This window comes from Bubalus kerabau, chromosome 4 (genome assembly GCF_029407905.1).
Source record: "Bubalus kerabau isolate K-KA32 ecotype Philippines breed swamp buffalo chromosome 4, PCC_UOA_SB_1v2, whole genome shotgun sequence".
NCBI lineage: Eukaryota > Metazoa > Chordata > Mammalia > Artiodactyla > Bovidae > Bubalus > Bubalus kerabau.
In genome coordinates, this window is record NC_073627.1 from 20124915 (window position 1) to 20141038 (window position 16124).

Sequence of the window (16124 nt, forward strand, 5' to 3'; positions counted from 1 at the left end):
CACCCAGCGGGAGCAGGGCAGGGGGGGTGGACGGGGCTCCCAGGGCCCGTGGGGCGGGCAGATTAGGAGGCGGGGGCATGAGTCAGGGGTTTGGGAGCTGCCCCCGGGGCGCGGGAGACGGGACCTATTGCGGGCTGGAGCAGGTGTGAGCTCATCTGGGCACAGAGGCCACTGGTGGCTGCAGGAGCTCGCCGAGGGATCCTCGAGGCTTGTGAGCAGGTGAGAAGGGCAGGGAGGGGCTGGGGTGGTCCTGAGGTTCCTGTTCTGAAGGTTTCTGCAGGTGCCCAACCTGAATCTGGGCCCAAGTGGGCATGGGCGCTGGCCCCCCAAGGGGTGCCAGTGGTGGGGTGAGAATGTTACCATGTGTGTTGTTACCCTTCAGGGCTCAGGCCCATTGGCACCTGCAGCCGGGAAGAGTGGGGCGGCAGGTGTTAGGGGAAAAAAGGCTGGCATGTGGCAGCAGAGGTGTGTGAGTGTGTGTTGGGGGGGGGGGGCGAACCTGATTCCCCTCCAGGTGTGGGTCCTTGTCAGGCTCCAATTTACCAGCCCCTTGAATCACACAAGCTAGGGTCTCCCAGCTGCCCAGCCCCCTCTTTCCTCCATGTATGGGGATCCCCAAGCCACTCTGTGTCCTGCCTAGGAGGAAAATTGTCAGCTGACGCTGCTCATTTTGAAACATTTCCAGGGACTCTAGCCAAGGAGACCTGGCGCTGTCCCCATCTTCGGGGGTGTTGGGAGGGAAAGGAGGAGTCCCCCATCACCTGAAGGTCTCCAAACACAGGTTAATTCTATGGGAACTGAAGGAAAATCAGAAGGGAATGAAGACAGCAAGTCTGCCTTTCATCTCTAGGAGCAGAGCTAATGATAGCAAGCATTCAAAGAGAGCTCTTTATGTGCCAGGCACTACTCTTTTTTCATTTTAACTTTTTGTTTTACTTTGGGATATATCTGATTAACAATATTGTGACAGTTTCAAGCGAACAGCAAAGGGACTCAGCCATACATATACATGTATCCATTTTCCTCCAAGTTCCCTTCCCATCCAGGCTGGCCAGGCACTATTCTGAGTGCTTTATATGCATGAACTTTCTTAATGCTGCAACAGGTCTATGGGGTAGATAGCATTATGGTGGTGGTGGTTTAGTCGCTAGGTCATGTCCTACTCTTGCGATCCCATGGACTGTAGCCTGCCAGGCTCCTCTGTCCATGGGACTCTCCAGGCAAGAATACTGGAGTGGGTTGCCATTTCCTTCTCCAGAGGATCTTCCCACCCAGGAATTGAACCCAGGTCTCCTGCATTGCAGGCAGATTCTCTACCAACTGAGCTATGAGGTAGCATTATGATTATCCCCATTTTATAGATGAGAAAACTGAGGCACAGAGAGGTTGAGTTACTTGCCCAAGGTCACATAGTGAGTGGCAGGGCTGGGATTTGAACCCAGGCAGCCTGACTGCAGAACCCATACTCTTAGTCACAAATACTAAACCAGTTAATAGATGTTTTATCTTCTGGGAGGCAACTAAGCACCATGGTTAGAGCGGTAGCTGGAGCAAGATAGGCCAGGGTTTAATGCTCCCTCTGCTCTCTACCTGCTAAGGAATCGGGGCAGGTAAGCCTCTCTGAACCTCAGCTTTCTCATCTGTAAAGTGTGGCCAATGACACTACTCACTTCAGAGTGGTTTGCGGATCATCAGAGATAAGACAGCGCAGCTATGTATGGTGTCGGGGTGATTACACAAAGGTGGTGTCCTGTGCTTCCAGGGAGCCTTCTCCGTCATCTGCTACTCCCCCTCCCAGTCTCTTCCAGCTGTGTTCCACCTCCTGGGCCCCAGATGCCCTGCTCCCCTTTATCTGCCTGGCCCTGGCTGGTGGGCTGGCCGGGTGCTTGGTGTACTTCCAGACGCAAGTCAGCCATCAGGGTCCAGGCTCTTATCAGTGCTCGCAGAGCAAGGCCTGCAGCTGGGGAGTGGCTGGGCCTGGAGCAGGCAGCAATCTGGGTCATGGGTGCACCTCTAAAGCCCCAGAGGAGCTCAAGGCACCTATGTTCTCCCCTCTTCTCTCTCACTGATGCCTCAGGACCCCAGCAGGAGGGCCTCCCATTGTACCGATGGGGTGACTGAGCCCTAGAGAGAGTCTGGGAGCTGCCAGTCAGTGGCAGAGAGGCAGCCTGGATGTTTCTGTGTCCTCTGGCTCTGGGGGGACCCTCTCCCCTCTCAGATGGGAAACTAAAACCACAGTGCCTGCCCAAGGAGGGCGGTGTTTAGTACCTCAGGGTCGACAAGGTGGAAGCGGCTGGAGATCTGAGGCCCAGGTGGCGACAAGGCCAGAGATGGAAGAGAGAGGTTAAAGATGGGAGAAGAGGAAGGAGAAGGGGACAGGGAAGGGCAGAAGAGGGAGAGAAAAAAGGTGCATGAGGACTTCCCTGATAATCCAGTGGCTAGGACTCCATGCTCCCAGTGTAGGAGGCCCTGGTTTGATCCCTGGTCAAGGAACTAGAACTCACATGCCGCAACTAAGACCCAGTGCAGCCAAATAAATAAATAAATATTTTTAAAATAACAATAATAATAAAACATAATTCAAAAAAAAAAGGTTTTCTCTGCAATACCAGAGACCTCGAATGCCAAGTCCCCTGCAGGAGGGACACCCCATCCTCAGACTTTAGAATTCCCTAACATGGCCATCACTTGCCCTACAACCACCCCAAGGCAGGGACCCTTGCCTTCCTCAGTTTGGGTCAGGGGCTCACTCATGCCCCTTCTCTATCTCTAAGGACTGCAGGACTATACATTCCTCAGAAACAGAGCTCTGTGTACAGTTCTTTCTGTACATACTCCCTGTCCTGTTCCCTTCCACAGTGCCCAGCCTTCTCTGGCATGGTCTTCTGTCTGCCTCTTGCCACCATTCCTAACACCTGGACTAGCCCTTCCCATCTCTCAGCCCTTCAAATCCCATCAGTGCTCTGGGGCAAGCGCCAGTGTCCCCTCCTTCAGGGACACTCTGCCCCCTACCCCATCAGCAAGTCCTACTCTCCCTCCTGCCACAAACATCCTTGGCAACCAGCACAGTCTGCTCACTGCTTGCTTTTGTTTGGGGCACGTGTTTTCTCCTGAACCTCTTCACCTGTCACGTGTTCCTGGCTGGTCTCCCCAGCCAGGGCTGTGAGCTTCTGGAGAGCTGAACAGTGTCTTGTTCCTCTCAGCTTCCCAGGCTCTATGCCAGGCATGGAGGGGCACAGTTGTCAATCTGACTCAAATCTGTGTCACTACAACATGCTATGCAGCCTGCCGCGGGTGAAGGGGAGAAGGATGTCCCTCCACACCCAGTCTGGGCCATAGCAGGGCACCTCTGTGTTCTCTTGGGCTGGTCCTCACATTCCTGGGGTGGGTGTCCTTCCTTTCCACTAGAGACACAACTGAGAAAACGGAGGTGCAGGACTCCATGGCCTCCTGGCCTCCTAGTCATCCTGGCTCCCCAGCCCCAGAGTCCCAAGCCTGCAAGGGGGAGCCATTCTTCCACTCTTTCAACATGCTTTTAAAAAAAAATTATTATAATTGCTTTACCACGTTGCATTAATTTCTGATTTACAGCAAAGTGAATCAGTTATACGTATACATATAGCCTCTCTCTTTTAAAATTCCCTTCCCATTTAGGTCACCTCAGATCATCGAGTAGAGTCCGCTGTGCAATACAATAGGTTCTCAGTAGTTATCTATTTTATACACAGTAATCAACAGGTATTTATTGAGTGCCTACTATGTGGCAACCACTCTGCTAGGAGTGGTGGATCTAGTGGGGATTGAGACGTGCAGGATCTCAGTGCTCATGTGGCTTCCCTTTTAGAGGCATCCTCAGACCATACATGGGCTTCCCTGGTGGCTTAGACAGTAAAGAACTCACCTGCAATGCAAGAGACCTGAGTTGGGAAGATCCCCTGGAGAAGGGACTGGCTACCCACTACAGTCTTCTTGCCTAGAGAACTCTATGGACAGAGGAAACTGGTGGGATACAGTCCATGGGGTCGCAAAGAGAATTACATGACTAAACGACTAATACTCACTCAGACCATATATACACAAATGAATCAAGAAACCAGAAAATGACAGACTACGTTAGTGATTGTTGTCAGGAAGGTCAGGAAGGGACTCTGAAGAGCTGGTGTGTGAGCTGAGGGTGGGAAGGGCTGAAGTCGGGGGAGGGACATCCATGACATGGACAAAGCAGGTGCCAAGGCCCTGGGGCAGGAAAGGGCTTGGTAAGCAGGCCAGTGGAATAGGTGGTGAGAGAGCAAGAGAGATGGAGTTCAGGATGCAGTAGGGGAAAGAAGCAAGGCTGCATCATTCAGGGCCTGTGAGCCACTCCTAAGGATACCGGCAGCCCTATGCCCAGCAGGAAGCAGCCATTTCTGGGAGAAGATGGTGTTTTGTGGAGACTCTCAGCTAAGCTCCCTGAAAGAGGGACAGGTCATCTCCTGAAGTTAACTGATTCCTGGGGAGGGGCAGAAAAGGAAGTCAGGTGAGGACTGGTGGATGGAGGAAGGAGTTTATTTGAAGAACAACCCCCATCCTCCCAAACACCCTGAGGTTGATGCCAGCCAAGTTTCACCTTCCCTGCACTGCAGTGTCTGTGGCCCCTGCACACCTGCCCTCACTCCTGCAAACCCAGCTCCTCCCTCCTCTCAACCTCCCACTTACACTTCTTTCCTCTGACCCTCCCTTATCTCCTAACACTCGGGATCCCACTTCGAGCAAATGCAGCCCCCTGGGGGGGTCCCCTTGGGGGACTAAGGGGAGACCCCAGGTTGCCCCATGCCTCGCCCAGCCTGTACCTTCCCCCCAATCCACCACAGGAACTCCAAGTGTGGGTTATGCTGGGGGCTCAGATCACCGCAGACAATTGAACAATCAGGACAGCGCCATGGGGGATCCAGAGGTGAGTCTTTGGTGGTGTCTGCAGGGCTCCTACCTGGGGGCTCTGGGAACCCAGCCCTGGACTCCCACCTTCAGAGCCCCCCGCAGCCCAGCCCTGATGGCAGCTTCTCACAGGAGTATGAAAATCAACTGGAGGAGACTCTAGAGCAAAAGGAATATGAAGACCATGATTCCGTCAGTATCCCAGTGGAAGAGGCAGAAGGTGACACAATTCAGGAAGAGGAGGCAGAAGGTGAGCCCATCTCCCGCTCTCCTGTTGGGATGAGCTGCTGAACCCTCTGAACCCTATCATTGACAGGTGGGGAGTTTGTATTTGCCTTCTTCCCCCTCTCCACCAGCCCAGCCCCAGGGCCAGTTCTCCCACAATCCTGGCTGATTGAAGGATAAACAGAGTTTTGTTTGAAATGATCACAGGAGGTGACTAGGGGCGGTGGGAGGGCAGGACCAGTCACCCATTACTGTGCCCCATAGATTTGTGAGCAGGCAGTCAGCCTTGTCTGGAACGAGGACATGAGCCCCCATGCCATTTGTGCCCATCCAGCTTCCTGGCCAGGTGCTGGGCCTGTTCTGAGAACATTGTTCTGTTTGGAAGTCCAGAAGTCCTGAGAAATTGGGGGCTGCGGGGATCCTCAGGGCAGAGAGACCCGAGGAAACCTTCCTGGGCTTGTCCAAGGTCTTGGTTGGGGAGCCCTGGGAGGGGACCTGTTTACTGTCAACTGGACTTAAGTGCTGGCAATTGATATAGGAGATAAGAGGCCCCTCTGGGAAATGAGGGCTAGGGGGTGTGGGGGCCAATATAAAGGCAGCCCCCAACCTGGCTCCCAGAGCTCCGCTTGGAAGTGGTGAGAAGCTGCTGGGCCAGTGAGATTGTTGAGACAGGTGGGAAAAAAAGGGAATCTGGTCCCAGAAGGTAGCAGGAGGGGGAAGAGAACTGCTGTTTAGGACTCTCCAATCCCCTTGGAGATGACCCTCCTGTCAGCGCGGGGGGATGAGCCCCAGGGGTCCTCCACAGGGCTCAGATGGCGAGTGACAGTGCCAGTCTGGGCCAGGAACAGGCGTGGGGCAGGGTCCCAGCCAGGGGCAACGAGAAGGAGAGAGGCATCATCCTGTGTGGTCTCTGCATCTCGTGGGGATGGAGCAGGAGGGTCGTGGGGGGATTGTCTGGGGGCATCGCTAACTGGCTTTGGGGTTTTCAGCTTGGGTCACCCAGCTGACAGACACAGACTACCACACCACATCGCAACACCCAGAAACCCACAAGGTGAGCACCCCAGCCTCCCCCAACCTTCTTTCCTGCGCTGCCCTTGGGACCCATCATTCTACCAGGGGAGGGGAGGAACGGAGGGAGAGCTACAGCCTTGGGATGCGGAGACTCCACGAACAGAGAAGGAACGGGCATCCTGGGAAATAGGTAGAAGAGGACATCTCCCGGTGAGTGGGGAGACCTAGGCCTCCTTGCACTCATGGGGAGCTCGCTGGACAGAGGTAAACTGACCACTGGAGGTCTGAGCTCCCAGGTCTGCTGGCCCGGGCTGGGCTGTCAGGTGCCCCCTGGAGAAGCACAGAATTACATGCATGCTCTCCTCCACCCGGATTTCCCTCCCCAGGCCCCCCATGTCATTGCTGGGCACCAGACTGTGTAGCCAGTTAGGAAATTGGGTCTGCCCTCAGCTAGGCCCCTGAGAGTGGGCCCCTGGCCTCATGGAAACCCAAGGGCATGCCAAGCCCACGCAGAAATCTTAGAGGCAAGAGACAGACCCAGCGGCACCCAAGGCTTTCCTCTCCTCTCCCGTGCCCACTCTAGCACCCCTTTTGAGTATCTTCAAATGCCTCTGAAATGGGGGGAAGGGCCTGGTCAGGAAGTTGGGGAACAGAGGCAGAGGTGGGGGACCCTCAAGCATCTCCCCACGTGTCACATCTTACTCTACAACCCCCAGGTTGTAGCCCCTAACGGTCCCCTCTGAGCTCAGCCTCTGTCCTGAGTGCCCCAGGACCCTGGGCCTCTGACAAACACCCCTCAGGGCCTGCCAAGTGCCCACCGTGCCCTGGGCTTCCAGTCCCCCCCACAGCCCTGCCCTGGGCCTGAGGAACTAATTCAAGCCTGGGGGGCCGCAGGTGTGCGTGGAACTGCGGGAACTGGTGATGGATGAAAAGAACCAAGAGATACAATGGATGGAAACAGCACGCTGGGTGGGGCTGGAGGAGAACCTGGGCAAAGATGGGATCTGGGGCCGCCCCCACCTGCCTTACCTCAACTTCTGGAGCCTCTTGGAGCTTCAGAAAGCCTTCGCCAAGGGTGGGTGAACCCTCTGCAGCCCTGCATGTAAAGCCTGCTGGGGGGAGGGGAGTGGGGCAGGGCCAGCCACCTCACCCCTCCACCGCCTGCAGGTACTGTCCTTCTGGATCTGCCGGGGAAATCCCTGGCTGAAGTGGCCAACCAGCTGCTGGACAGGTTTACCTTCGAGGGGCAGATCCAGCCAGACGACCAAGACAATCTTCTCCGGCTCCTGCTGCTGAAACACAGGTGCCCCTGCCTGCTGGGCCCTGGACCCCACACCCACAGGGCCTATCTCCCCAGCCCACCTGCCCCAAGCTTTCTGCGGGAGCCCCTCCCCACCAGGCTGGGTCCCACTTTTCTTGCACCATGGCTCCTGCCTCCGACACCTTTCAGGCAGTGACCATGTCTCCATGCTCAGTTTTGGGGGCCACTGGTCCCCAGGAGGACAGACTCTTAAAGTCCCTCCCTCCATCCATTCTTCTGGCTCTACCTAGTCAGTTCAGACTGAGGCCACCCGCTTACAACCACAACATCCTTCGGAGGAGGCCGATTCTCCTTCCACCCCTAGGCCTCTCTAGTCTGACGCTAGCAGGTCCCAGTCTCCACTCTGCTAACAGCCCGGCCTGAGCAGCCTACTCAGCCCATGTCCACTGTGTGCCCTGCAGCCACGCCAGAGACATGGAGGCCCTGGGGGGTGTGAAGCCTGTGGTCGTGACACATTCTGGGGACGCTTCGGAGCCTCTGCTCCCACAGCATCCATCACTGGAGACAGAGCTCTTCTGTGAACAGGTGAGGCTGCGCCTAGGCCATGTGAGGAGAGCCAGAAGGCCCTCAACCTGAACGTGGTTCTAAATGAGAGCGGGTGGGGGAAAGGGGGTGGGACACTCGGGTGTCCAGGGTCTGCAGTGGCCGAGGACTCTACTCACCACCTCCTCCCAACAGGGAGAGGGTAGCACAAGAGGGCACGCATCTGAAATTCTGGGAAAAAGTCCCCAGGACTGGGAGGCCACCCTGGTGCTTGTGGGTAAGTGGCCAGTGGGTTCCTTCCCTCATCCCTGCATACTACCTGCTTCCACCTCCTGCCTCTCCATAAGCCTGAACCTCACCAGCACTGCCCCATGCCCCCCACCTCCCCCACGGGCCTCAGCACCCCATTTCGTCCACCTGCCAGGCTGTGCCAGGTTCCTAAAGCGGCCAGTGCTGGGCTTTGTGAGGCTAAAGGAGCCGATGGAGCCGGAGCCAAAGCCAGAGGGTTCAGAGGAGCCGGCAGTGCCTGTGCGCTTCCTCATTGTGTTGCTGGGACCCGAGGGACCCAATATCAACTACACCCAGCTGGGCCGAGCTGCCGCCACCCTCATGTCGGAGAGGGTGAGGAGGGGCCAGCGAGGGCCGGGGGAGCCGGGGGCCCTGGGTGGCAGGGGAGGCCTGGCTTACTTTAACATCACTAGTTTGGCCCGTTCCGTTGGATCTATCCTGTCTGCTCAGGGGGGTCCAGGCCCGTGTTCTGGCCTAGCCCTGCCTGATCAGGCCTGGTTTAGTCTGGCCCACTCTGTCTTGGTTCTACCTGGTTAGGGCTGGCCTGGTCTGCTCTCCTTCCATCTGGTCTGCTACAAGCCACTTGGTTCACTTTAGTTCTTTCTGCTTTCCCCACTCAGGGCCCTGTCTGCCCTTTCTCAGTAGAGAGTGGATGGGTGGAAGGACAGGGCAGGAAAAGCAGATCCCAGCTGGCAGGAGCTGGGTGAAAGGATTCTGATCCCCAGAGGCCTTGGCTGTGGACTCCTGTGGACCTGAATTCAGCAGGTCCTAGTGGCTCTGACCTTCTCTCCTGCCCTCAGGTGTTCTGGAATGAGGCATACCTGGCCCAGAGCAAGGAGACACTGGTCCAGTCCCTGGAGGGCTTTCTTGACTGCAGTCTGGTGCTGCCTCCCTTGGATGCCCCCTCTGAGAAGGCCCTGCTCAGTCTGGTGCCTGTGCAGAAAGCGCTGCTGAGAAGACGCTACCTGCCCAGCCCTGCCAAGCCCGACCCCAGTATCTTCAAGGACCTAGGTACCTGCCCTGCCCTGCCCTGCCCAGCCCAAGTTTCTTTGAGCCCCCAGACCCCCAGCATGGCCCTGTGAGCCCCTGGCTCCCCTCTCCCTGTTCTCATCCCTCCCAGCCTCCCAGATGACCCCATTCCCATCAGGTATCTCCTCCTTGATTCCCCTCTACCCTCACCTCCCCCTTCAATCCTCTGTGGCATGGTCTCCACTACAGATGTGAAGAAAGGTCCAGGGGACACCCCAGAAGACCCTCTGCAGCGGACAGGCAAGCTCTTCGGGGGACTGGTGCGTGACATCCGGCGCCGCTACCCCCGCTACCTGAGTGACATCACAGATGCCTTGAGCCCCCAGGTCCTGTCTGCCATCATCTTCATCTACTTTGCCGCCCTGACCCCCGCCATCACCTTCGGCGGCCTCCTGGGTCAGTGTCTCCATGTGTCCTACTAACCCTCACCTCTGACCCTCTGGCCTACGTATCAGCCCTGATTTTGCCCCGAGCTGACATTCTGGACCCCTATGTCAGCTTACCCGTGAAATGATCTTGACCTTGACCACACCTCCACCCACAGGAGACAAGACCCAGAATATGATGGGGGTGTCGGAACTACTCCTCTCCACCGCGTTGCAGGGCATCATCTTCTCCCTGCTGGGGGCTCAGCCCCTGCTCGTGTTGGGCTTCTCAGGACCCCTGCTTGTGTTTGAGGAAGCCTTCTACTTGGTAACTGTATTCTGGCCCCACTGTGACCCTGTAACTGGCCCCCAACCCCACCTGCTTAACGCATGGTGCCTGGGCCCATGTGTCTGACCCCAGCTCCCTCTGACCACCCTACAGTTCTGCCAGACTAACAACCTGGAGTACATTGTGGGCCGTGTGTGGATTGGCTTCTGGCTCATCCTGCTGGTGGTGCTGGTGGTGGCCTTCGAGGGCAGCTTTCTGGTCCGCTTCATCTCCCGCTACACCCAGGAGATCTTCTCCTTCCTCATCTCCCTCATCTTCATCTATGAGACCTTCTACAAGCTGGTCACGGTGAGGGCTGCAGGAGTGTTAGAGGCGTGAGTGTCCGTGTGTGTGTGTGACTGTGCACAAGCTATGTGACTGTGGGTGTCATTGCACTAGTGTCTGTTTGGCATTTATGTGGCCATGTTTCCATGGAATGTGACTGTGACCACATCCATGTTGACACCAGCTGTCTGCGGGCTGGTATTCTCACCATGACTGTGCATGAGAGGGCCCTTCTGCATGCAAAGGCCCACGTGTATAATCACAGACCGTGACTAATGGGCTTCCCTGGTGGCTCAGATGGTAAAGAATTTGCCTGCAATGCAGGAGACCCAGGTTTGATTCCTGGGTTGGGAAGATCCCCTGGAGAAGGGAATGGCCACCCACTCCAGTATTCTTACCTAGAGAATTCCATGGACAGAGGAGCCTGGTGGGTTACAGTCCATAGGGTCACAAAGAGCTGGCCACGGCTTAGCACTTTCACGTGTGTGAGACTGAATGTGGGAGCAAGTAGGCATGGCATGGTAGCAGAGGTCCTGGGGGCTCTGGAGCCCCACCCTGCCGCTCCCTCTCCTGCTATCGCCCTTAAGAACCATAGGGCCTGCAGAGCACGTGCCCTGCCTCCTCAGCTCTGTCACCTTGAACTATGCCTACTTCTGGGTCTCCATTTTATATGGAGGAAGGGTGAACACTTTACATCTACCCCTGATTCTGCTGGTTGATGGGTATTTCAGTTTTCAAGTCTTTGGAGCCCAAGTCTTTTTAGAAACTTCCTTGGCACTTGTTTCCTGCCCTCCAGCCTTCTCATGGTTCCCAGGCCCTGCTTGCATGTACACACACACACACACACACACACAAACAGACTCATTTCCTCCATGGTCTGCCCCACCCAAGCCTAGATTGGTCCTCAGTCCTGAAAACCAAGCTGTGGAATCCCATTGCCTCTCTGTTTCCATGACAACTGAGGAATAAGATAGGTAGATGGATGATGGATTGGTGAATGGATGCTGAATAGAGAGATAAATGGTGAATACAGAGATGCATGGATGGATGATGGATAGATAAATGATGGTTGGAGGATGGATGGATGGGAAGGAACAGGATGCCTTGGTTTTCTGCTGCAGATCTTCCAGGATCATCCACTGCAGAAGAACTATGACCACAATGTGGTGACAACACCCAAACCTCAGGCCGCCCTGCCCAACACAGCCCTCCTCTCTCTTGTGCTCATGGCTGGTACCTTCTCCCTTGCCATAATGCTGCGCAAGTTCAAGAACAGCTCCTACTTCCCAGGCAAGGTCAGCACACCCTCCCCACCTGTCCTTGCTTTTACTGCCTCATCCAACTCCAAGGCACTCGCCTCAGCTTTCCCAGTGCCAGCATATCCCCTTCTTACCCTAGATTCCCATTTCCAATTCCAAGCTCTGCTGGCCCCCTCATCACGTAGGATTTTACCCTTGAGACAATCGCTTTCTCAGCACATCCAGGCTGAGGACCCAAGTGGGGAGCCAAGGATAGTTCTTTGAAAGGGGTGGAGAAGCTGTGGGGCCAGGGTGCGGCTGGCCAAGGGGACAAGAAAGGAGGCAGGTATGTAGAGGCGCAGGACAGGTCATTAGATGTTGATGGACCCCCTGAGAAGAGTGGGTGCCTCCTGGTGAAGATGGGGCAGGAGTGGGGCCACGTGGAAGGTGGGAGGTGGGACGCCACTGGGCACTGACCACTGGCCCCTCCACCTGCCCTCAGCTGCGACGGATCATTGGGGACTTCGGGGTTCCTATCTCTATCCTGATCATGGTCATGGTGGATGCCCTCATCCGAGACACCTACACCCAGGTGACCCTCTCTCCCCACCCCGCCACTTTATTTCATTCCCCCAGCATGTCCCCTCCCCCAAACCGCCTTCCCACGCCTGAAGCCAGCTAGAACTACCCCTCCCCCCATCCCTGCCTCCCCTGAGAGCCCTGTGTTCTTCCCACAGCCCCTCAGGACCCCTCTGGCTGCAGCAAGGGCCTGGGTCAGGTGGCCTCCTTTTACTTCTTAATCCAGGGTGATAGGAAAGGATCTGCTTTGGAACCCAGGCTGTCCTGACTTTAAATCTCAGTTTTGCCACCAAATAGCTGTGCAATGCAGAGCCAGCTACATAACTTCTCTGATCCTGTTTCCTCATCCATAAAGTAGGGAATGAGAAAATGTATATAAAGGGCCTTTTGCAGTTATGGAGTACAAAGTAGATGCTCAATATAAGTAAGTTCCCAAGTGCCCAGGACCCTGGCTCCTTCGGTCCCCACCTTTCCCCATCCTCCTACCCCCAAGTGTTCTCACCAGCATTCTCATCCCACAGAAACTCAGTGTACCTGAAGGCCTTTCTGTATCTAACCCCACGGAGCGAGACTGGCTTATCCACCCACTAGGCATACATGTCGAATTTCCCATCTGGATGATGTTTGCTTCTGCCCTGCCTGCCCTGCTGGTCTTTATTCTCATCTTCCTTGAGTCCCAGATCACCACGTAAGAGCCAGGGTGGGATGGGGCCTGGGAGGGTCCAAGGCAGAGAAAGGGACAAGCTCCAAGCAGGCAAGGGACTAAGCGCTCAAAGGAATGATGGGCAGGCAGGGGCAGGTCCAGATTTTGTGGGACCTGACATGACATTATTTGAGGGGTGCTTTTTAAGAAAAAGAATATAAAATGAAAACTGTAAAATTAGGTGCTGGATCTTGGAAAGGGCCTGCACTGGTGAGGTTCTCTGAAGTGTACGCTTCTTCAGTTTCTGAGTAGATCTGCTGGCAGGTGTTCGTGGCAATGAGGAAGACCTTTCTGCTCTTAGAGTCTCTACTGTCAAGACGGGGTGGGGGTTGAGGGGCGGAGCATGGAACTCCAAGGGAGAAGGGCAACGCAGGACAAACTAAAGTAGAGGGACCCAAGTCTGGGGAAGAAAAGAGGGGTGAAGGGCAGTTGGGGTGAAGGAGAGCCCTGCTTACTCCCCACCTTCCACACCTCCAGGCTGATCATCAGCAAACCGGAGCGCAAGATGGTCAAGGGCTCTGGCTTCCACCTGGACCTGCTGCTGATCATAGGCATGGGTGGGGTGGGTGCCATCTTTGGGATGCCCTGGCTCAGCGCCACCACGGTGCGCACTGTCACCCATGCCAATGCCCTCACTGTCATGAGCAAGGACAGTACTCCAGGGGCTGTATCCCAGATTCAGGGAGTCAAGGAACAGCGGATCAGTGGACTTCTAGTCGCTGTGCTCGTGGGTAAGTGAAGACTGGCCACACTCTCCAAACTTTCCACCACCCTGCTGGCTCTGCCCCTTAGCATCCAGTGTCCCTCCAGTCCTGGCCCTGCAGCCAGGTCTCCCCAAACACCCACTGCCCACATCTTCCTAGAGTCAATTATTCACATGAGGGAATTCTGGAGGAAATACCCCAGGCACTGAGATGGGCATTTGTGCAGGGCATGTGGGGGGACCACTTGCTGGAAACTTCTCTAGACAAGACCCTGTAGTCAGAGCTTCTCCAACAATTCAATGACCTGTGATTCCAGCCCTGACTGGCTGCTGACCAGGCATCCCATCTCATCTCTGGGCCTCAAGTTTCTCTGTCTGCACCAAGAGAGGGTTCATTAGATGCCCGAGGTCTCCCCAGCTCAGCCACTCTGTGACTGATACAAAGAGCAGGGCTCTTGGAGCAGGGGATGGTTGAGGTGAAGACAGAGGGTCAGGGATCTGAGTTCTGGAGCAGCCCAGAGTCCAACGGGCTCCGTGTGTGGGCAGCACCATGGTCACTGTTGGAGAGGCCAGGGAAGCTTCCTGAAGGAGGCGAAGTTGATGTTAGCTGGAGGAGAGCTGGGATTTGGGTAGGTGGAGGGTGATGGAGGCATTCTGGACTGGGGTAAGAGGAAAGGTGGGCTTCTCTGACCTCTGTAACTCCCTCGATTAAAGGAGTAGGCTATGACTCAGGCAGGCAGGAGCTTGACTCCCAGCTCTGCACTTCGTAGTTGTGTAGCCTTAGGTAAGTTGCTTCCCCTCTCTGCGTATGTTTCCTCACCTGTAAAATGGGGATAACATCTATAAATAGGATCTAGGGAGTTCCCTGGCCATCGAGTGATTAGAACTCGGCACTCTTCATGGCTGTGGGCTCAGGCTCAAGTCCCTGGTAGAGGAACTGAGATTTCACAAGCCATGTGGCATGGCCAAAAAAAAAGAGGATCCACAGAAGGAGTTCCATATAATCCCTGTGATTTCGTTCATCAGCCCCTGCTGGTGCCGATCCTTGATCCTTGGGGGCTAACAGCGCATGTTTCTCCCCGCAGGCGTGTCCATCCTCATGGGACCCATCCTCCGCTACATCCCCCTGGCGGTGCTCTTCGGCATCTTTCTCTACATGGGGGTCACATCCCTCAGTGGCATCCAGTTGTTTGATCGCATCTTGCTTTTGTTGAAGCCGCGCAAGTACTACCCAGAAGTGCCCTACGCCAGGAGGGTACGCGGCCCTCTCGGATGCCCAGGTTGGGGGTGGGGGGTGGGGGGTCTGGGTGCCCGGGGCCGGGCAGGCGATGACCCCAGCCTCTGTCCGCAGGTGAAAACCTGGCGCATGCACTTGTTCACGATCACCCAGATTGTCTGCCTGGTGGTGCTGTGGGTAGTGAGGAGCATCAAAGAAATCTCGCTGGCCCTCCCCTTCGTCCTCATCCTCACGGTGCCCCTACGCCGCTTCCTGCTACCATTCATCTTCCGGGACATGGAGCTCAAGCTTGTGAGTCTCTTCTCCCACCCCTATCTCCCTCACCCATTTCCTCTGACCAGAGGGCACAACTCCAGGCAGGGGGCAGAGAGGGGTCATCAGTGGCGCTGGGAGAATGTGGGAGGGGGAGGGGTCTGGGAACTAAGGAAGGCAGAAGAGCGCGGTGATCAAGGCCTGGGTATCCTGCCTGCCTCCTCATCCCAGCCCTGCCATGTCCTGGGGGGTGACCTGGAGCAAGTGGCCTCGTTGCTCTGTACCTCGGGCATCCTCCCCTGGAAAGAGAGGAATAGTGACCGGGCTGGTGAGAGGGCTAGGAGGCTCACGGGATGCGTTGCTTGTGGGTTGTCCTGACCGCTGAGCGGCTAGCCCTTGGTCTTCCAAACCATCTGGCCAGTCACTCCTCCAACAGAATGCTTCCACGACGTGACACAGGTCACTGCGGCACTGCCCACATGAAGGGGTCTCCTGCCTGCCTTCTGGAGGCCCTCCCCCACCAGGGACCAGATTCCCGGGCGTTCCTAACCCTGAGGAAACCCCTCATTTAGACTATCTCTGGGGGATGAAAGGACAGGACGGGAGACTTGACCCAGGTTCAGAGAGAGACAGGCTCTGCTGACTCCAGAAGCGCCTCCGTGCAGTGGGGAGGGCTAACGTGGCCCCTCAGCCGCTCACCCTCTGTCCTTCCTTCTTCCCACAGCTGGATGCTGATGATGTCAAACTGAACTTGGATGAGCAGAATGGTCAGGATGAATACGATGAGGTGGCCATGCCTGTGTGAGGGGAGAGCCTGGGTCCCAGAGCCCCCTCCACCATTGCACTTCCCCGTTCTCCCAAGAAAAGCAGAAGTTCCTGGGCACCTCATGGACTCCCAGGTGCCCGGTGGGCAGCAGTCGAAGTCCCGGGGACATGGGTCGGGGAAGGAAGGGGTGTCTAGGAAGCTTTGCATGAAGGGTAGACTGGCTTTTCTGGATGGAAATGACCAGTGGGGCCCAAAGTAGAGGATTCGCTGTGCAGCCCCTCCTGGGCCACACTGCTACCTGAGGCTCCTGGCCTGGAAGACTGAAATCTAAGTCCTACCTCCTCAAGGCACAGACAGCGACAGTAACAAGGTGGGAGTTGGTGGGGGTTGGGGG

General features: G+C 56.1%; 1 protein-coding gene across 1 annotated transcript; it reads left to right on the forward strand.

Moving 5' to 3' along the window:
* Nucleotides 1-5052: 5052 nt before the first annotated feature.
* On the forward strand, nucleotides 5053-15769 carry SLC4A1 (solute carrier family 4 member 1 (Diego blood group)). The gene is made up of 18 exons (XM_055579879.1): nucleotides 5053-5134; nucleotides 6129-6193; nucleotides 7048-7228; nucleotides 7321-7456; nucleotides 7876-7999; nucleotides 8153-8234; nucleotides 8382-8578; nucleotides 9046-9256; nucleotides 9464-9670; nucleotides 9819-9967; nucleotides 10082-10276; nucleotides 11374-11547; nucleotides 11993-12082; nucleotides 12591-12757; nucleotides 13250-13503; nucleotides 14561-14730; nucleotides 14827-15003; nucleotides 15689-15769. Exons 3-18 carry the CDS (start codon nucleotides 7075-7077, stop codon nucleotides 15767-15769), a joined length of 2568 nt encoding a protein of 855 aa, XP_055435854.1. The 5' UTR covers nucleotides 5053-5134; nucleotides 6129-6193; nucleotides 7048-7074.
* The last annotated feature ends 355 nt before the right edge of the window (nucleotides 15770-16124 follow it).